Source organism: Anopheles merus, chromosome 2R, assembly GCF_017562075.2.
Source record: "Anopheles merus strain MAF chromosome 2R, AmerM5.1, whole genome shotgun sequence".
Lineage (NCBI taxonomy): Eukaryota > Metazoa > Arthropoda > Insecta > Diptera > Culicidae > Anopheles > Anopheles merus.
The window spans coordinates 30,295,357-30,317,769 of NC_054082.1; the positions used below are offsets into that span (position 1 = coordinate 30,295,357).

The 22,413-nt window shown below is 44.2% G+C and overlaps 2 protein-coding genes across 2 annotated transcripts; one reads left to right on the forward strand and one right to left on the reverse strand.

The window, feature by feature from the left end:
* The first annotated feature begins 16,129 nt into the window (after positions 1–16,129).
* LOC121590603 (putative odorant receptor 19b) lies at positions 16,130–17,385 on the forward strand. Its single transcript, XM_041910412.1, has 3 exons — positions 16,130–16,428; positions 16,515–17,277; positions 17,344–17,385. Exons 1-3 carry the CDS (start codon positions 16,130–16,132, stop codon positions 17,383–17,385), a joined length of 1,104 nt encoding a protein of 367 aa, XP_041766346.1.
* A 2,849-nt stretch (positions 17,386–20,234) lies between these two features.
* LOC121590610 (odorant receptor 22c-like) lies at positions 20,235–21,651 on the reverse strand. Its single transcript, XM_041910422.1, has 2 exons — positions 20,542–21,651; positions 20,235–20,475 (listed from the first exon to the last, which is right to left on the reverse strand). Exons 1-2 carry the CDS (start codon positions 21,649–21,651, stop codon positions 20,434–20,436), a joined length of 1,152 nt encoding a protein of 383 aa, XP_041766356.1. The 3' UTR covers positions 20,235–20,433.
* Positions 21,652–22,413: the final 762 nt, after the last annotated feature.

The window sequence follows — 22,413 nt, forward strand, 5'->3', positions numbered from 1 at the left end:
TCTAAAGATTCCAAAATAGCGTCAGAACTTCAAGATGTCATCATAACAATTAGCCTACGTGAAACACGTTCGTTGAAGATTCCAAAGTACACGTGCGCCAATTTTCATTCTAAGAAAAGCTTAGTTTTTGTCGGTATTTCAAAGGGTGGTGGAAAGCAATATTACTTTTATATTATATGCCAACAAGATGTTTCATCCAGCCTATCCACGATTCCTAGACTACTATCCTTCGTATCTGCTTAGTCAGTTGATCAGTCCGTGGTACAGAACGATTGAAATTGCCTAGCAGGAGCAATCGCGTCCATCTAATGGCCTAGCAATGGGTAAAATTCAATTTTTTACTTGATTATTCTTAATACCTATGTGAGCTAGTATGATAATCTACTTCACTTGCATGTTCAGCCAGTCATAAAGTGCTAGAAAAGTCTCGGAATAGCCTTGAAAATATAATGTCATTTCGTAGCTTTTCCATACTTCATAGAAAACATAAGAATTAAAGGCTTCATTTGTTTTGATTTATAATAAAAATTGGTTGTGCTTGCTATAAATACCATCTCAGCAAAAACTAATTCGTTCTCAATATTTCACCCTTCTACTGTAGCTAAAAAATCCGCATTTAGTCTGGTTGGGAATCCTTCGACCAACTTGCAGCAAGTGTCACCTCCACCCTGTGGAAAAACGTGCCAACTCATCAACTCCAGATTTTCCGCTTCCGTGCGAACCAGTGAATAGGTCGGATTAATGCTTAAAAAGCAAGTAAGAAAAAATAAAGCGAAAGAGTAATCATAAAATAAAGGAATGCTAGGAGAAGCTATTCAAGCGGAGAGTTAATTCCCTGTGTCCGTTCGTTTTATGCCCGATGATGAGTTTTATTATCCTTGGCCGTAACCGCTGCCATTCCATTTTACCGACTTGTCTGCAGACTTCAGCCGTCCGGTGTGTACGCCCGGTGTGCACGCTTTGGTTTGTGCATTTGTCATTGAATTTTGTCCGGGTGGAAGAAACAAATGGGACAAAAAACGTGGGGAAAAATAGACACACTCACACACACCCGAAATAAAACACCGCTGCTGTGCACCATCCGACGATCTCCAGCAGCGTGTCCTTCTATACCGTCCTTCAAAAAGGCAGAGATTTTTTTCATTGCTCGCTTTTAATTTCGTTTGTAATCCTTTCACGGGGCGAGTAAAAAATGACAGTATCATTGTTGATAATTATTTTCTTTTCTTGCACCCATTTGAGCACCGGGCGGCTGCTGGCCAGCAAGGTGGTATCGTTTATCATCTTCGGCGGCAGCCAGCATTCGACCGGTGCTGGGAAGGGGAATGAATAGGATGAAATGCACGAACAAAAAAAGAAAAGCATCCTTAATAGAATAAAAAAGAAAAAGTAGGTACTTAAGTGCACTTGCTACAACGGGTGTCGTACTGCGTTGTTCATAGTTTTCAATTTTCAAAGAGAAATTTGTCTTCAGTGCCCCCTTGTTGAAGATGGCGGATTGTTTTAATTATTTTTTTTTCCTTTCATTTAATCGGTGCACACAAACGGTGAAAAGAGTTCTGCTACATGGCAATGACTTTCGTTGATTAGATTTTTATTAAACGGAGCTCATTCATCGCTCGACCCCCGCTTCCTCGCGTAAGGCAGGGGATGAGCTGGTCCATTCAGTGCGAAAATGGAGCTAAATTGAGAAGAGAAACAAAAAAAAAAATCCCACACTGTTCACATTAATCTTCAGAGAAGATACCGTAGCAGAAGAGCCTGCCAACGGCTGCCAATGTTCTTATCCCATTGCCCAACCCCACCGTTCGATAACGCTGACGAGGGCCGAGCGGTGACGACTGCAATTTTTCACATCATCTATATTCATTCGCTCGTAATTAAGTGCACGATTTGTGTTGGCAGCACCATTGGTTGGCTCCCTTGCCATGCCGCTCTGCCGATCGATCTTCATTCGATGCTCGGTGAAAGGTGACAGGATAATGTGAATGCAAGTTGAGCGAACACACCAATCAATGGTTTCATTGGTTTTAGTTTGCTGCGGTGTGCTATAATTCGGAGAAAAATGGAATAGATTGTTTGTTGAAAAATGTGTTTGGTAGGACCTGGAGCACATGACTTCTATCATTAAGAGCTCTTAGAATAAAAATCCCAAATATTGTTGATTAAAGACTACTATCGAAACAGTACTATTTCTAATATAATCAAACCAATATTCCAGAAAAGGACTCAATCCCAGAACAAGAAAATTTGGCCACTTTACCCAAACAATACCTTCAAAGGACATTCACCACAGTGCCAACCCCTCTGACCCGTTGCTGTTGTTGTTGTTGTTGATGCTGTTGATTGCCAGTTTTGCTAGCGGGTGGCATAAACATCCTTTCGGCACCCTTTTCCAGACCCTGCACTGCACGCGACACCGATGTGTGACGACCATAAAATTGGCGTGTGCATATTTCCGCTTCGTTGGGCGCATTGGCATGGATCGTTTTTTCTTCCCCCCGAGGTAAACTACGTTCCACGACCATCCAAGCCACGTTTTGCAAACCAACTCTTCTCCACCCAAAAGCCAGTGCGCCTTTTGAACCGCCGCACGTTCAATAGACTTCAATGATCTGACCGTCACTGTGTGGAGTGTTCCGATAGACGGAATTACAAATTGATTCCTTCGACTGTGATGTTTGGAGAAAAAGCGAGCAACCAGTGTTTGACCAGCTATAACTCAAAGCATGATTTTAAGGAAATTGTTCAGCGAACAGTAAGCTCAAATATAGGCTTTTATTTTTCTGCTCGTTTGTTTGCGCCAAGCATTAGTTCTAAAGATTTCGTTGCGCTTCATTTTGCAAGCGGTGTGCATTTTTTTTTCTTGTCCTTTTTTTTGCTTTTCAATAATATCCATCGTTTGATCTCGCCCATTCATCGCGTTCGATAGCGTCATGCATGTGGCCATTTGCGATGGTACGGAGATTATTAATACGGTTCGCGCTCTCTCTTTTGCCGTCTGTTGCTGTGATACGGTTTTCCTTTGATCTTTTGAACATTTCATTTCCCCGGCCCAATATTGGTGCTTGCTGGGATGCAGTGTAAGCTTAATTAGGTTCGATGTTTGATATCCCGTTGACTTTTGGCGATTTATCCAGCCCGACCACGGACACACATTTTCCCCCTTCTTTTTACCACACACAAAAAAACCCTTTCAAAGTATACCTTTTCTCTGTCCCCTTGCGAAATGCCACTGTCGGTGAGTTATTCTGTCAATAATCGTAAAATTCAATCACCCACTTGTTCTTACCCATACTGCATACCGCAGGTTTTGGCCCAAGACAGTGGGATCACCCACCAAAATAACCTCCCCCCTTAAGCATGGCAATCACGCCAGAGGATCAATTTCACCATGAGCTGAAGGAGGATGAAAAAAAAACGCTCACACACACGCCTTTCTTCTGCTTCGCAAACCACAATTTCACATATGCACACACGAATCTGACATTACGAGTGCCGTTAAATATGATTTAAATCTCAACAACATACCGCATGCGTGAACACACACACACACACACACATTCCACAAATGTTGTTGCTGAATGGCCGTAAACAAGTACCGAAAAGCGATAAACAGCAACTGCTTGGCGACGATGGCCAACCGCAGAGCCATTACCGGGTTGAATGTCTATCTTCCGTTTCTTCGCAATGTTAAGGACGGGGCAGGGCGGAAGAAAGACTTTCTTTTCCACAAGTGGACAGATTTGCGAGCATATGTACGAGTTTATCTTATCTGTCTCCGTCTCCGATGGCGTGTAAGAAGCTACTGCTGCTGCTACTGGCATGGTGTACCATGGTGCGGTTGGTGCGTTCTAACGTATAATGGAAAATGATTTTATCGATCGATTCCATGGACCGCGCGCGCGTCTGTGTGTGTATATCTCTTAATTCCCGTTTTTCGTTTGAGAAGCTACATGTCCACAGCACGAATTTGAGTGGCACAGAGAAAACTTGGTAAGTTTTGTGCAGCTGATGGAATTCATTCGCCAAGCTAAGGCTCTAGTTCTTCACATCATTAACTGTCAGCTCGCTATTGATCACTGCGCTTCAATGGTGCGTAGAGAGCGAATTGCCTTTCCACCAGGATGCTCCGCTAAATGAGGGAAACATTTAATTGCACCAGCCAGCCAACCAAATACACACAAACGGAAACCAACGCCAATGATACCACAAGGAGCCACTTTTGTTCGTGTTAAATTCGTCCATCAATCGTCTCAAGCCGCATTGGACGACCGTCCGGGGAGGGGGAGGGTGAAAGGGCCAACTAAAGATGGGTACACAATGCAGCCATCGCTTCTCGTGCCACCTCGTGCCACCCACTTGCCATGGAATTGAACTGTCAAAACATGTAACATTTTTCACGCATCATCGAGGACTTCATCGAGGCACGCGCTTGGCCGGATATTTCGACCAACGAACGAGCGACCGTGTGGGCATCAATTGCGGATCCCATGTCTAGAAGCCATTACGGGGTTCTGGTGGGTTCGATGACGCCACCCGGGACCCGGGGTTGGAAAAACAAAATATGAGAATCAAAACGGCGTATGACTTATGTGGAACTGTGTTCCGTAAACTGCGCCACGCATCAGATACGCCTTTAGTACCGTGCGTAGGTTACATCACTATCCTCACCACTCTAGGGATCGCTTCCCGAGTGTGTCAGTGGGGGTTTTTTTTATTCGTCTATCCGTTGTTGTTGGTGGTAAATCAATTTAAACGAGGGGTTTACTGACATTTATCATAGAAAATTGGTTTTCGTTCTTGTACGCCCGTACACACAGGAGTGGATGTGTTGTTGTTTAACGTACATTGGTGGAAAGGCGTATATGGCACATATGGACACATAAAGGGGAAGGATGGAGGACTCCAGTAGGACACTTTTACCATATAAAAAACGAATGTTTTCAAGCTGTGAAAACATAAAAACGCAACGAATGGCATGTTGAGCTAATTGAAGTAATCGAATGTGAAAGCACATGGAGCACGGGGAGCGTGAGCAGCGATAAGAGCACTTTACACTGTAATTAAATGTAAAATTAATGACTATCATTACATCGGAACTGAGGGAGTTGGAGTTCGATGCCACCCTGTTTAACAAATGGGCCACTATCTACGGTCACTATCTAGTAGTTAACCCCTGGTGAACCTTTTCCTCAAACATTGGTATGCCAAAAAAAGCCTGTGCACATTTCAATGCCCTGCTCACCGGGAACACTCGGAAAAAAGGGTAAAGGATATTGGTTGGCCACACAAAATAAAATTCATATTTTTCTCCTACTCCACGTTCGCTTTCACATTATTCGGGCGTGTAAACGTACGCAAACGGGCCCGAACGGTGAAGTATTTATCTAATTTAATGCGGTCGCCTTTAAATCTAGTAAAATATGAGCAAATTATAGTGCGTCTTCCCATCTTTTGCACTAGCCCTGACTGTTATCCGTGAAAAATAACGACCCAGCGGCATTGTGGGTAGTGGTTTGCCACATAAATATTCCCCAATTTTCATTCCATTCGAAGCAACAACAGAAGATACAACAAAAAAAAAAAAAAAAAAAAACCAGACACGACCATACTGGTCAAACAAACCGATACTTGAGGATGTTCGAAAAATGTTTAAAAATACCATTTCAACCGGTGAATGGGCTTGCGTTACACGAGATGATGGGCCGACCTGACGCAGAAAAAGCAAACACATTCTCGATACAGCAACTACGCTGAGGACCTGCCCAACCAAAGGGGGAAAAGGGATGCGTTGTTGACTCGAGCGAGGGACTTTTTCATATTTTCCGCTCAGTTCAGCAGCAGCATGCAGCCACTATTGAGCAACGCCACAAACGAGCAGGAACGGTCACTACATGAACGGCGATGATGATGATGACGATTGAATTGATAAGAGCCCCATTACTGCAACAGACGTTTCTTCCACCAATTATGGCTGCTATGTTGATACAGTTAATAAATTGCTTTGAGAAGAGGGAACGGGAAAAAGGGTGCCACGGGCCAGAAATCGGAAACGAAAGTGCGTGCCAGGATGTGTGCAGCATTTTTCGAAATCAAAGCAAACACTTACGTGAGCCGTGTGCCTCATCGTATCGATGGTTTTGGTTCTTTTTAGTGTGGACGTTGCGGATGGTGGCTTTTAAAGTATTACTGGGATTGGCTTCGTACTGCACTAAGTGGAGTTGAATAGAATATTTAAAGATATCGAAAAGGTTGAAGAGGTTTTGGCTCTGCTCGTACTGTCCCCCGTCATTTACAGGTACAGCAGTTAGGTTTCATTTACAAGAGCTGCAGCTATTTTTTGCTTTTAATTTCGCTTTCGCTCGGGCCCGCAAAACATGTCATTATCCAGTTAAACGTCCTAGCTGCAATTAAATTAAACAAATTGTCCATCCTCTGTTGGGGAGACGCTACAAGGTGGCTAAACGCTGTTTTGTACGACAATTTTGCGTAAGGACACCCTCAAACGAGAAGCACCTTTGACATCATTTAATTTTACGCATGTTCCACTTCCAAGAGCAGTCAGTGGACAAGAAGAGGAAAAGAAAGCGAAAGAACAAAATAAAACGGCAACCCACTTGCACTAATTCTCATTACCATCAATCAGCAGACCGGCAGCCTTAAGTGGACGGGAAGGAAATTCGCTCTCCGAAGAAGACATTCGCGCGATTCCCTAACGTACCATATGCCATTAACTTTGGTCGGTGAAAAGAATTTTTATAATACGCGATTTACGATTCACCGTGCCAGAGCAATTCGTGCAAGAAGAAAGACAGTTTTACGACCGATGTGTTGAGAGTAAGCGTGTTGTATTGTCCGGGCTCAACCGCCCAATGCCTCGTAAGTACTTGTCCTCCTGACCACGGAACACTAATTAGACCAGTACGGCGTTTAAATTTATTCATCAATTCCTCATCCGTAGAATGTGCATTCCAGGGGTTTTTTTACGATTTTTTGTACGGCAAGGACAAAACACTTCAAAATTGTTAGGATGGGAAAGGAAAAAGAACCTCTTCTAAACCGTTCCAAATCAAGCTGAAGCTGATGGATGGATGTGCTGCAGGAATTTTCGGAACTGAAAAAAAGAACGGAACTGTTCAGTAAAGGAATCCCCCAAAATTGAGGCAAGGAAAGATAAAAAAGACGTAAAATTCTGATTAACAAGATTGTAAATTACGTTTCCTACAGCGGGAAACAAAACTAACGGCTATTGGAACATCGAAGGGATGCTTTTTTTTGAATAGGCTTAAAGTGTATAAAAAAAATGGTACAAAACTTCCTACAAAAGCCAAAGAGCGTCTCCTTGGAAACCGCAGGAAACGCGACTAGTGTCAGGCGAACCGGGCAGCATTCGCAATAGAAGTGAAATGGCACTGCTAGCCATCATTTCTAGCGGAGGAATTCAAATGAGATTGATTTAATTACTCCAGTGCGCTAGTGCCCGCCATACCGGAGGAGAACGTTTACAATCGAGTCACCCACCCCTGGGGTAGTGGGATTATTTTTATTCGAATTTTATTGTCCGTGGTTAATGAGCAAGTTGGGTTTGGGATGACAAAAGTGTGCACCAGCACAGGTCGGGAGATGTGAAAACCCAAGCGGCGAAGTGGTAGTACAAAACCATGGAAGCGTTCGGCGGTTTTAATTTGATTAATGTCAATCCCGTGTACTGCCAGCGTGCTGCTGGAGTGAACGGAGCGATTCGAGAATGGGCTGTGGTTGTAATTAAAAATTCCGATCCGATTTTAGCGGAGCCTTCCGACTTCCAGCCAACACAGAGTCGATATCACCCTACCCTTGGTACCCATGGCGAGAGAGAATTTTCTAACCCATTCCCTGCAACCCATTGCCACGATCGATGCCGCCGTCAATCATGTGATTTTCGTGATGGTGAAAGTAGGTAATGTGGAAAACTCACTAAGCCTACTTAGCGTGCAAAAGTATCTACAAAAAGATGACACATTATCGCACACCCCAGTAAGGACGACGGGACCGTCCAGTGCAACGGAAGGACGCTAATAAACAACCGACTTAGGCGTACTTAAAAACACCTTTTCATTTAATTCGCATCGAAAATTGTCACCGGCCAAGGCGGAAAGCAGAAAGTGTCTCGCGGGAACGTAAGAAAATGCCTATCCTCCCTAAGTACCCGCTAACGGCCTTTGTGGTGGTGTTTTATCTGCTCAAGAATATTGCAAAATTATGGTAAAAACGTTCAGCTCCGGCTGCTTTCCGATGTTTCTGGACTGGGCTGAAACCCCATAAAATTACCATAAAATGTCTATTTTCCGATCGCTGACTTCATTCACGCGCCACGGATACCACTTCACGCCAGCATTTCAGCAGCGGCACCCGAGACACAGGGGACGAGCACATTTTCTTATATTTAATCTTTACTTTCTTCCGCTTTCGTGGACAGGTTGATGAAACGGTGCGGAGACACTATTACTGTGGTCGCTGGAAAAAAAACTGGTCCCTTACGCTATTGTACGCTTGCCGATAGGCTTTCCACAAACCATTATCCTGTTTATCGGAAACCCGTAATTCAATACGGGTCTAATCGCATCGGCTGAAAATAAAAAGAGCGGGGACGGGAACGGGGATTTATTTATTTTAAATTTCACCCATCAAAAAGAAAACATGATTTCATCTTTTGTCCCCCTGGGTGAATTTGTTTCCATGTGCGCACAAACACACATCTTGGGCAGTAAAGCATTCATCTCAATCAAAGGGACATCGAACACCAATTACCAATTGCGTACGGTTTTTGGTCCAGCGTCATCGGATCGTGATTGCCGGCTGAACATGTCACGGCGGCAAACGTTGGGCAATGGGTGGATTTAAAGAATCAAAAGTATACAAAAAAAAAAAATTATCGAAATTCAATACCCTTCTTGCCGGGCTGTGCCGGGCAGGTGGATGACTTACCCGTGCGGGGGAAAAGATATAATTTTTTGATTAACGTTCTTAAAAATGAGAAAAACCACACACGCACACACAAATGCACCGTACAAAATTATGGTTTTGATGTAAGGGGGACGCCCGTGTAGCATGATAGTGGCTCTTGAGTGGCTTTCCTGTTTGATGTTGTCACCGGGGCATCACATATGGTGCAGAATTTTGTTTTTTAAATCCGATACCACCGCACCAACAAACGCACCCAACTGGCCCGGAGTTTTGTGAGTATATTTGAGTACATTTTTTATAAGAGTCAATACGGAAATTGAACATAATGGAGGCAGGAAATTCAATTGTGAACAAATTGTGAACCACGACAAGCCACTGCGCCAGGGGACTGGCTTCGCGGGATTAATGCATTAAAGCGAGTGTTGTGTGCGTCACGATGGACCACTACCAGCAAAGTAGGAAAAGCGAACGGTGTCGAACGTTGCTTTGCATTACAGATTTTTTTTCCTTTTGTTTTCAGCACGCGTTTGTCCCGCAAATCTGACCCTCGTTTATCATGCCCGTTCTATTCAAATCATCCACAACAAACGGCTCCCAGGAAAGATAAGCTCGAAGCGTCTATTCCCGAAGTTGGTTGCATATACAAACTCGAACGACGTAAGGACGCATCGGTTGCTGCAGGTTAATCCAGTCACATATTTCAGTTACTTCTGTGAAAAATTGAAATCCTTTTGCAACCTGTCTCAAAGTTCGAACGGCGCACACAAAGACGCCGAGGCGCTAAAAGATTTATGGCACAAAGATTATATGTTTATCGAATGCTTATGGATTGTTAACCATTTTCGTCGTTTTGGGTGACCGGTGGTGTAGTTCCTACACCTCTGTGGCAGGATGTGCAAACCATACAACCCGACACCTCTCTCCCTAACACGAGTGAAAGGATGTGTGAGACCGTGCAGGAGCGTGCATAGCGCCAGAAGAGATAGGACGCGGGCAGTAAATAAATGCTCATATTTAGCATTTTTGGCAAATAAATAATATACGGGATTTGTTTTCGAATTCCCCTGAGCAAAAAGGGTGTAAGGGAGCGAGTACGTGTTTTTCAATTTTCTTATCCCAAATTCTGTATTTTCCATCACGATTGTCTGGTTGGTACGACAGGCAACCAGAAGAGGAAGTATACATTTTTGAAATTTCAATAAACTGCTTGCGATTCGAATATTTCTTATCGAAATTTTCTCGCACCGTTCAAGGAAACACACTTGGTTCGACGTAATAATTAACACATTTTTAAGGATTACGAAAATGGGAAATGTTTGCCATTCCTTACAACTGCAATAATAAGCCGAGCTGGAGAGGATTCAAAACGGCTCTTTCGAAAATCGCACCAAAGGATTCCGCTGCAAAACGATGCCACAGATCAGAAGTTAATTAACGCACATTCTCACCCACTGTGCAAAGGCATGGTGGGGCAAAAGGGGAAGAGTTAGAAAATTTACGGTAAGTCCCTTGGCGGTGAACACAGGTTTTCCGGTAGATAAATCTACATCCCCCGCCGCATCCCAACCACCCGCCCACCAACTGGCGCTGAGTTCCTTAAACCTGCATTCCTTAAACTTCCTCCGACCCGAGAAAGGACGCAACCCCCTCCTCCCCCCCCCCCACACTCCAAACCGAAGACAGCGATTTAGGCTTAGCGAACGAAAGAAAGGGGGTTCCTTTTTTTAACGACCATCAGTTCTCCTCGCTGCAAATCGAATAAAAATCCTCTTAATCAGCGTGATATCGAAATTCGGCAGTGGCAGAAAACTTTCCAACACGAATGGTAACCCTTTTTTTCTGCGCTCCCACTCCCAACGCTCATCCTTATCTCTTTGTGGGCGGTTAGTTTATGAGCGTTTGGCTTCTTCGCTTCTGCCTTTGCTGCTTGGTTGGTCGTAAAGTTGGTGTCGTTCGTAAGCTATTTCGGCGTGATTTGTTGAAGGAATTTTTAATTCTTACTTTAACCATCAGCCCAACAACCCCGGCGCGGGACAGTCGGTTGTGGTGCTGTATGGTGCATTTTACATTTTACAGCGCAATCATTTCATGCTGGGCTGGTTCGATGGTTTAAATGGTTCGGTTCGGTTGAGGATTAGTGTCATCGGATTACTAAAGACGTTGGCTTAGATTGACTGGTCGGAAATAGTATCAAACGAGATGTATCTCTTTTTTAAACAAGAAAAACATGTTTGATAAAGTGAAGTAAAGTTGGCCGGTCTCGTGGTGCAGTCGTCAACTACGTAAGACGTAAGACTGATTTTCCTGCTATGGGGATAAGTTACTAAAAGCCCTGTATAAAAAATAAAAATGAAAGAAATATTTGAAAGAAAGTTCGGTATAAAACATAAAATTACTACAATTCGTTCAGAGAATATGCTGTTGCAAAATTAATTTCCATAAAGAAATCAAACAGCTTGTGTTTGTACATTTATGCATTAAATTTGAATGTGATCCAACGTTTATAACAGTATTTGCACATACAACTCAAAACCAATTTGCCAACAAAACAGCTCAAACTCTCATAATCTCAAACGCTGCGCGACTTCAGTGGGATACAATGCGCCAACCGACGATCACCTCGCCACCAAACAGCAGTGCCCTACTCCTGAACAAAACAACCAAGAAGTGAAGCAACAACGACAAAAAAAGTACATTTCGCATAAGATATCCTTTCCCAAATCATTCAATGTAAATAAAACGGGAAAACCCCGTCACGAGCACCAGCTGCTAGCAAATGAAGCAAAACAAAGCCATTTTCCCGCTCCCGTAAAGCAGGCGTCCATGTTGTAGCTAAACAAAAATAATAAAAAAAGAACTCTCCCGAACAGAAACAAATATTCAATAAAGCATCCGACTTTCTTATGCAAATTATATGCAAATACACTGGCACACAGGGGCAGCGAAAAGGATCCGACCAAGGAACTGAACAAAACAAAAGGTGAAAAAAAAACTCCTCAAACCCTTTCTCGAATAAAAAACGGTGACTATTTTTGCATTTTCGAATTTTAATTTCACTCATCACCCCATTCTGTACTGCAGGTGGGCCCCCTTTTTGGCGAAAGTGATATGATTTATGCGCTCCCACACACACACAAAATAGCAGTGTGCCGGAACTGTTAATTAGTCCCCGGTGTACTCGGACACGGCACAACACACTGGAGCAGCGGTTTAAAGTTTTTTCCAATTTTCCTTTCGTTTTTTTTTGCTTGTGTCCTTTTCACCCATCCCAAGTTTGATTTCTTTAGTGCTGAAATTTGTTTTCGTTTAGAGTTTTTATTTTCTTTTTGTAACAATTCCTCATTGGCTGAACGGGAACGCATTTGTTTCTGTTGGCCCGTCGGGCACTAATTCATTCGCTAATTTGCTTCCCGATACGCGCGAACATTGCGCGAGCTGCATGGGAAAGGGTTGAACGGCAACAGTTGGTGCGTGACAGCGATTGGTGGCAGTTGTGTGGGGTGTTTCGGTGATGTTTTTTCTTTAGCTTTTTCATTGTCTCATGCATAGCTTTCGTTTCAATTTTCAGCCTACCCTTTTGTTCACTTTCTCCTTTTCAATTAATTTTAGCATTTTTTCTCTCTCTCTATTTTCTTTTTTATTGTCACTGCATTGTAAAACAACTTTTTTACTTTACTTCTAATTGTATTCAGCTTATCCTTTTCCCAGTTTTTTTTCTCTGTTGTTTATTGTTTTGGTTAGTCTTTTAGCGTTCTAATTTTCCACCAATTGCATCTTGGAAATTGAGTTTCTCGCCAGCTGTGTGCTCAGTTTTAACAAGTTCTGCGCGAACAACACATTTGCTCCTGCGAAACACAATAGCAGCAGCAGTTGATTGGATTTTTTCGACAGTTTTTTTTTTCCTACTACTTTTCGGGCCTACTATTTCGGGCCAATTTGACTCACTCACACACAGCGTTGCGTACTTCACAAGAGTACGCTCCTGCCACTGTCAACTCACATATCCGAGCCCACTTAGCAAAGGGGTGACGACGGCGTATCGCGCTCGCCGAAAAATAAGGTTTGCAAATAAATCAACCAAAGCGGGCTCTCGTGCGAGCAGAGCGCCCCACTGACACTGACACTGGCGGTAAGCCGGGGGACATACGGTTTGCGCTTCCTGTCCCGTATGCGCGTAACGCTCCCGAAAGCGCGCGTAACCACTCCGCTTGCCGCACAGAGCTCTGCTGTCAATCGGGGCGGGCGGGTGGGATTTATATCATTCGCGACCACCTCTACGCGCCACCAGTCGGGAAGATTTCCTTTACCTCTCCTCTGTCTTCCGCACCCTCCGCTATTTGTTCCACACTTCTTTTTTCGCGAACGCTTTTGCCACAAACAAATAAATAATCGAATCGAAAAATAGGAAATGCCACTGACAGCACAACAATGTGAAAACGCGCGGCGAAACCTCTCTAAACCCACCCCTGCAGGGTGGAATGGTGGTGGGCTGCTGATCGCTCGGGGTAAAAGTCAAATTAATTTCCGGTCTTCCGGCACTCTCAAGGACGCGCAAGAGAAATGGCTGGCAAAAGATTTATGGTCACCGCTCTATCGCTCCCGGTGCTGCTTCTACAGGTTTGGCATAAGGAATACTACATGTGTATACCGACTGCTCATTGAACGCTCAATCGAGTGGCGTTTCGAACAAAAGCCAACGGCGAATGGGATAGCTGTAATCATTGTAATGCTAGAATAGAAAGAAGCGAGAGTAGGCTTCAGAATCCAGTTGGAATGTTGCTGATTAAACGATATAACCTCTCCGCTGACACGTTCAAAAGGCGTGCGGGATCTGGAATGGAAAGTGTCCCGGCGCCATCGCCACCGAGTTTGTAGGCACTGCTACAGAGGTAGGGCGGCAGGTTTTGTTGTACAAACTTATTTAAACATTGTTTCACAAACCCCGTCGACCGCTTCGCGATGTAAAGGCGGGCGGCTTTCATTTGATTTAATCCGTTCATTTCTAGTGCCGCGTAAAGTCAACTCTCCCGCTTCCCCTGCTCCCGTTCGCAGAACGAGCCGAAAAGATAATTTAATCTTGCTTAATTAAAACGACCCAGGACTTTATTTGCACAGATGATTGAGATGAACATAATTTTATCATTATCTTTAAAGAGAACAGGGAACATTTCCCCATTTCCCCGTTGCCTGCCCTTCCCTCCCTCTCTTCTACGCCATTAACAACACCACCAATGATGATGGGAAGGATTTTTCCAAACTCGCCACAAACATAGCTTCTTGGAAAGCCGCGGCTTGGCCACCGACAAGCAGCATCCATCCTTCCACCCAGAACCCCCTCTGCCACTGCGCGCTGTGGTTGGACAAGGGCGTCAAGCTGCCACGCCAAGATTACATCAAACGACGGTGACAGGACGTAGCGTCCCCGAGTTGTGGCGTCATTCCCCGCACTCCAGTGTCGTAGTGTCACTACGAATTTGACGCGCCCTCCCCTACGCCGGATCATATTTCCGTACAGTTTATGGTTTTGTTTGCACTTTCACTCGCCACCTTTTGGGTTGTATTTTTACGCCACCTTTCACCCCGCCGGGCATGAACCATCCGTTACACCAAAACGGAGTAAAAGGGTTGCAGTGGTTTTCGGTTTTCCAACTCTTTTCCCGTTTTAAAACGTGGCGGCGGTTGTATGTGCGACCGTGCGTTCTGTGCGTACAGCTTCGAAAGCGAAGCAGATTGTGGGGTGTGACGTTACGAGATTGGCCATTAGATTGGTTAAGCAAATAGCAAACAAATGTGACTCACTTTCCACACTGCTATGACACTTTCCCCGTGGAAGGACCGTTAAGCAGAGATTTTAATTAAAGTCATCTTCCGCTACCTGTCAAAAACAATCCTCCGCCCAGCGTCCGGAAATGGCGTCAGCCACGGACGGCATGGGACTGCTGATTGCTAACGAGCTGTCAGGATACCGAGATGACAATTAGCTGCTCGCTTTTGCGGCTGTGTACAACACGCAGCTAACGTTATGCGTACAGGCGGGGAACGATAGGGCGTATGGTTGCAATCAAGATGTTGTGTCGCCGTGAGTGTGCGGTACTGGACTAAGGCACAAGGGCCAAGGACATTAGAGGATAGCTGGAAGATTGTTATAGAAATACAATACAATGCATCGGGTGAAATGGGTGAAAACCAGCAGTTACCAGCGTGTATTGTTGGGAACTTTCTAAACTACTTGCAGCGGGACGATACGGCTACGATTGGTACAGGATTGGTGGTAATGCTCGTAATTGGATGCATTTTGTACGGCTTTGGCCTCATTATAGGTTTTCACTTGAGCCGCGGCAGTGGATAGGTGTGAATCAAAACACTTGAATTGTTTCTTGAGAACATGATCGATGATATCCCTTTGCTTGAAGGCATACATTCATAGCAAGGCCTTGTAAACACCTGGCCTTATTGTAATTTGCCTAATGATTGTAGTGAAGCAATTTCCATGTGAATTTCTTAATACATGAAAAATTCTGGTAGGTTTTTTATCTCTTTCCCCCATATTAGTTTTTCTCTAATGATTTGAATGTTTTCCCTGTTTTGAAGACAATGAACAATATAAGAATGGATGGAACAATGGAAGTTTTTTTTTTTTTAATTTTGGAGATGATGCTAGTAAAACATTGCAGTTGTATAAATGCAATCAGCTGCTGCGAAATACCATTATTTTGTACAAAAGACGTGCGACAAGTCCGTTATTGGTTGAAGCCGGGCAAGTGGATTGAGCTCTCTAAATGCAGGACTTGCTGTCGTAAGTTCCCAAAAGTTGTGTTCTTATTCATCCGTACATTTAAAAGGTGCTTGTAGAAATAGGTATATGAGAGACGCCCGCCGTCAACTTTATGTTAATACAATGTATTCATGTGTAAAACTAAAAGCATATATCACTTCTGTATGTATATTACATAGTTACAGCTCGCGTAGAAGCAAACCATACTGTTAAGCATGTAATCAGATTGTAGCTTGCTCTTGATTATACACCACACTAATTGTATATTGTGCTTTTCGAATCGATTCTACCACTTACCACAAACCATATATAAATTGCACGAAAATGCCTCCCAGACCTATTCAAGTTCTAGCGTTGCTACATCCCTAGTCAATCCTCATCTAAAAGCTAAATTGGCCCTCAGCAATGGAACAAGAAATCAACCAAATCATCTCCTTTCTACGGCGCCCCTTGAAATCGCTCGGTTTCGATGTGATCGATCCAAACTGGAAGGTGACGCCGCTGACAATGTTCACGATTGCCATGTTTGCCTTGCAACACTACACCAGCTACTTGTATTTATCTACCCATCTGGATATGTTCGATATGTTCACCGAATGCTTTTCCACATCGGCCGTCGCGCTGGAGATAGCGATCCGGATGGGCCTGCTGGTGCACCAACGCGAGCTGCGGAACGAAACGATCGAAATCATACGCCAACAACAGTAAGTGTTACGAAAGTAATCAGTGGTGAAGTAAAGGGAATACTCTTTACTTTTTTCATTTTTATTTTCCATCGGTTTTGTATTAGCAAAATGTTTGGAAACAGTGCTGCGATCAGGAAGGTTACGGCACGGTTCCACAAGCTGATATCCGTGACACTGCACGCACTTGCCGCATGCTACATGTCGACGATGATGTTCGAGCTGATCCCGATCGTGTCTCCCAATCCGAGAAAGAGCAATCTTCCACTTCCGATGTACCTGCCGTACATGCCGCATGATGTGACGCCCTACTGGCACCTGAACTATACCTTCATCACGGTCATGAACCTCATGTGTATACTGTTTCTGGTCGGCATTGACGGGCTGCTGGTGCTGTCCATTCTGGCTGCTGTACACCAAATCAAGCTGCTAAAGATAACCATCCAGGAGCTGGACATCGGTGCGGAGCAGGCGGACCTTCACCGGGAGCTAGTACGCATTATTCAGATACATCAACGCATTCAGCAGTTCATCCACCAGCTAGAAAAAACGTACTACATCGATCTGTTGGTGGACTTTGGTCTTGTTTGTCTGATTCTGTGCATGGGACTGAACGTGATCGCCGACGAAGTAATCAATGCTATCTGGTTCTTTCTGATTGCGGTCGTGTTTCAGCTATCTTTGCTATGCTTCAGTGGCAATCTACTGCTGATCGAGAGCGACTCACTGTCGAGCTGTGTGTACTCGATCGATTGGCACGCGATGCCGGTGCCGGAGCAGAAGCTGCTCATGGTTATGATCGCGCACTCACAAAAGCCCCAGGTGCTGAGAGGCATCTTTATGCCACTGATCATGTCTAGCTTCCTGTCGGTAAGATCTTAATTTACTATGAAAATATGTTTTTTTCCAATGTTCATTATTCTTCCTTACGTTTAGGTAATTAAAGCCAGCTACTCCTATTTTACACTGTTGCATTAAAGCTGATCGCAGTGGTGCATGGCGTCAGCAAAGTTGGGCAGGCTAGTTCATTCTACCTGCGAGAACATTTTAAGATTTAAACCCGAACGAATTTGACGTGCAAAAAAATACGCTTCTTTAGCTTTGAGCCCCCAAATGGATCGTGGCCTCATACGTAGGACTGACTTTCCTGCTATGTTCAATCAATGAGTCACTAAAAGCCAAGCTAATGGCTTCTTCTTCTTCTATTTGGCGTAACGTCCTACGCGGACATGCAGGCCTATACAGGCTTTCGAGACTTAATTCATTACCACGTAGCCGGATAATCAATCCTTGTCACGGGGGGACGGTCCATTCTGGGCTAATGGCTAATAAAAGCTAATGGCTTACACAACCTATAATAACTTGAAATACATTTAAACGCTCGCAGAGTAGTTTGCTTTTCAAAACGGAGAAGATTGGCTAGAACATAGGCTTATGGAGATATTACCCTGTATAGAATTGGGATTTAGCATGCACACAATTTACATTACAATTAAGCAACGTAAAGAATGCAGCTCAACATATAGGCCACTCACAACAACTTTCGACCTGCTAAAAATGTATAAGCGTAGCACATTTGGTTGAATAGTAAGCGATAAATAATGTAATCTGAGATACTTGCCATTCGTGGGCATTCACAATATTATTACCGATAAGGGGAGAACCTAAAAGAGCGGGTATACACAGGAACTGTTTTGGGAATCTGATAGATTGTACATCATTGATATTGATAGATAGATTGTACATCATTGATTGTATATTATTGAATATCATTGATATTCAACTTAAATTGCATGAACATTATTAAAGACCCGGGCCTGTCCAAAAGAATATTGCTAACAGATGCTATCAAAACATGGCATGGTCTAAAACCAAACTGTCTGAATCATTTTAAGCAGATATTATGAAAACAGCAGAAAAAACAATAAGTAAAAGCCGAAAACAAACATGTGAACCAAAACCTACCAAAAAGAAACGCACATGTTTATATAGAGATGAAGTTTTTAATTAGACAATAATTCATTGCTGATTCTGAAGGGCAGCTTTTATCATAGTATTACGAAAAAAGCAAACGCTTAATTCCTTAAATAAAGTATCAAACATAAACTAAAATTTTAAATGTATTAGATAGACATGAATTTAGCCGGTCTCGTAGTACAGTCGTCAACTCGTACGACTTAACAACATGCCCGTCATGGGTTCAAGCCCTAAATGGACCGTGCCGCCATACGTAGGACTGACTATCCTGCTATGGGGGGATCAATAAGTCAATGAAAGCCAAACCCACAAGTAGTGTGGTACAGGCAGGCCTTGACTGGCAACGGTTGTTGAGCCAAAAAAAAAAAAAAAAAAAAAAAGATAGACATGAAAAATAAAAACATACACATAAATAGTCGTTTGCTTGAAGTGTGAAAAATCTCAGTGAAGAGGTAATTATTCTACCGCAAAAAGAAAAATAATGTTTTTGCGTTTCACATAATTCTTGCTTTCAAATAGAGATCCGTGTTTTGTTCGAAAATTCACGCTACTTATAATGTGGGTTTCCTCTTTCAGAATTACTGATTTATCTTTCTAAATCATCGCAAGCAAGCTGTATCCATTGGAGACGACACATCATATTGCCTTGTACGCTGAAGCAGAAAGATCGCACACTATCATTTTCATCATTGAAAGTGTTAGTGCCTTCTACTATTAGAAATCGTGCACTTTCCTCGCACACCTGGCCGATAGGTCTATCGGTGCGTGAATTTGTTGATTACCGTATGCAACAACCAACTGCGAATTTTTGCCTTCAACCGCCAATGGGACTCCAAATTCCTATTTTTTTTTTCTTCTGCGGCACAAAATACACGAGCATCGCAATCGCCGAACCAAACAATCCTCTCAGCGCACTCTCCAGGTGCCACACACACATCGCAAGGTCACTAATAATCACGCGTGTGCGTACGCATTCTGATCAAATGAATCCTGCACTCATCTCTAACGACACGCACACTCACACGCATACTTATCAATGCACGGCACTTCAACACAAAAACACCTTTGATTAAAAGCGATTGCTCTTACCTGAATATTATTCCTCCAGCAACGAATGAATGCGCTCATGTTCTCATTTGTGACACCATTGGGTGATGCGCTTTCACCTAAATGATCACGAATTAGTAACGAATCATGATCTCAGGAACCTGGCTCAAGAATGGCATTGCCTCGTCCGCACTTTTCGATTAGCGATACTGTTATGTATTTGGTATTCACTTATTTATGTAACATTTATTGAAACAAGAGATACACTCTAAATAAGATTTAAAAAAAAAGATAAAAATATCAAAGAGATACGTGCGGGCCGCGTACCAGCCGCATCGAGCGCTCCTGCTCGATCGGCTCGCTAACACACTCTGATCGTGCGGCGCTCGGCACACACTAAGCTTCGCACGCTTAGTGTGTGCGAGAGTGTGCGTGATACATGAATGAATGGATTCTCAATGTGCAAAGCTTTAAATTAGTTCTATTGCTTTTGAATGTTTAAACGTGCGTGTCTGTATTCAAATATATAGGTAGTAAGGTTATCTTAAGTTTTATTTTTAAGAACTAAAAAAGCCCCTGCGCGTTGTACGTAATTAATGAAAAGTCGCAATCTTCAATAATCAAATATTAGTAAAAAGCTTGTCTTAGCTTATCTGCTTGTTTAGTCTGGTCACTTTTCTTGAAAAGTTTGTCAATTTCTTAAACAGAGTATGTATACACACTAAAACCAAGATGTGGAGTGATCAGGTAAGAATCTTTATTTATTCAATTAATCGTGAAAATGCAATTCTAATAAGCAGCACTATTGTTTCTATCAGTGTCGGAGTAGTCTAATCGAATGAACGTTGTTGTAAACAAACTATCATATCATCGAAAGGCGGTGATGTAGTATTTAAATCTACAGTTTGCCTTGTTCCTTGTTTACTTGTGTGTTTATATTTTATGTTGGTTGTACTGTTGGTTGATTGTTTTTGTGTAAGTAAAAGCTCCTTCATTTGTAATTCAATAAAGTATGGTAAAGTAGGAATAGGCCGCTCGGATGATCTGCAACGAAAGAAGTTCGGTTTACATGTCAAATCCACCACTTCACGGGCTGCTCTGACCACTCACCGTCACGAACGATGTCATCGTAACCGGTATAAACACCGCACCCATGACGATTTCCGGCTGTGCATTGGCCAGCAGAAACAGGAGCCTCTTCTGCTGCGAAACCGTGCACCGGTACCAGCGAATACCGTACACACTGTCTTTCAGCCGATCGCTAACGATGTACAGCACGTTACCCAGCATGCAGATCACAAATAGCTGGCCCGTCGAGGCGAGCCCAAAGGGTATCAGCGTACTGCGCGGGTCCCGGGCGACCACATTCATGCACATGCAGATCACGAAACACAGCACGCTGAACATGGAGAAAAAGTGCATCTGGTACGTTTCGTAGATGACGCGCGCGAAGCGCTTCGTGTCGATGTGCAGCTCGATGATGCGGTTCAGCTCGGCGTCGAGATGGGCAGTTTGCTGCCATTGCATGGTCCCGAGCTTAGCATCCAGCTCCTGCAGCAGTAGCTGCAGGGCAGCGATACGCGTACAGATGTTCAGCAGTGCCACGATCAGCACACCATCCATCGGCAGCAAGATAAAGACACCGATCGTGTTGAGCAGCAAGTGATGCGCGTAGTTGATGCAGTAGTAGACCATATTTCGATCCGGTGGTAAAAAGGGCAACTGCAACGCCAACGGCAGGTTGCACTTGTGCGGATCGGGCATGATCAGCGGACCCAGCTGAAAGAAGTAAGACGTCCCATACATCAGATGTATGACGCGGTACGCCAACAGCATACGCTTCGTGCCAGCCCGGAACAGCTTCTCCATGCGGGGATTTCGATCAGCACCGTACACCGTCCGCTGGTCGCGCACTTCCTGCACAATCTGCCGGCACCGGTCTTGCTGGAACAGGTAGAAGTACATGCGGAAGAACATCTGCCAGCCGCAACCGGCGACAGACAGGACCTCTAGCAAGGTTTCGAGCCGTGTCCGATACACCTTGACCCCTTGCCAGATATACACTGGTACGAGGGCGGTAAGGAACAGTACGATTCCGAAACGCAAGGTCGGGCGCCAGGCCGGGTCTATGATGTTAAGCTTCAACACCGCCATGTGGCTGGAGATGCGTGTCATCAGCCGTTCCAAGTTGGCTGCACTGTTGCTCGTTGCACGTGGCATGATGGTTCACGACTGACCGCTGGATTGAAGCATCCGAAGGATACGCAACTGGTGGCATCCTGCTGCCAAAGGCTTTTTATACCCACTCGAGTGGCCTCGAAAAGATTCTTCGCTCGGAATTTCAGCACACTTGCATGGCACCGGCTGTGGGAACGGTTCCCACGTAGGAGCAGCTGTTTTGCAAGTACCAGTTGGCTTGCGTTTGCTTGCGCCCCCTTTGCTTTTCCGCAATAAATCACCGCAATCACGTGCCACAAGGACGAGTTAGATACGATGTCGCGCTCAAAAGAATGGATACGCGCGAAAAAGGAGTTCTAGCGCTGCGTGCTGGCTCTCTAGGGCACACGGACGACACATTAGATATGCCATTCATATGCCACTTTTAAAAACCGAAGCCTTTCCACGCAGCTCTACGCCACCAGTAAAACTTTTCCCATCCTCCTCACGCTACCGTTACGCATCGCTGCCTTTGGGAAGGCGTTGGAAGGCTGAGATTGGACGAGAGAAAGGTCGTAATTAACAATCGTGTTATCGCGATACAGCATCCTTCAACCGTTCAACCGTGGCGAAAGGAAAAGGGTTAGGGGCGTATGGGCCGGTGTACGCTCTGTTCGTTCTGTTCGGCGGTGGCGGAAGAAAGCATTTCACATATGAATAAATAATCATGACTCATGACAATGCGGCGGGGTGTGTGAGGATGTTTGGGCAAGGTTGTAGCGTGTCTAGTGGCATAGCGTATTGCCCCCGAGGGAATCAATCGCA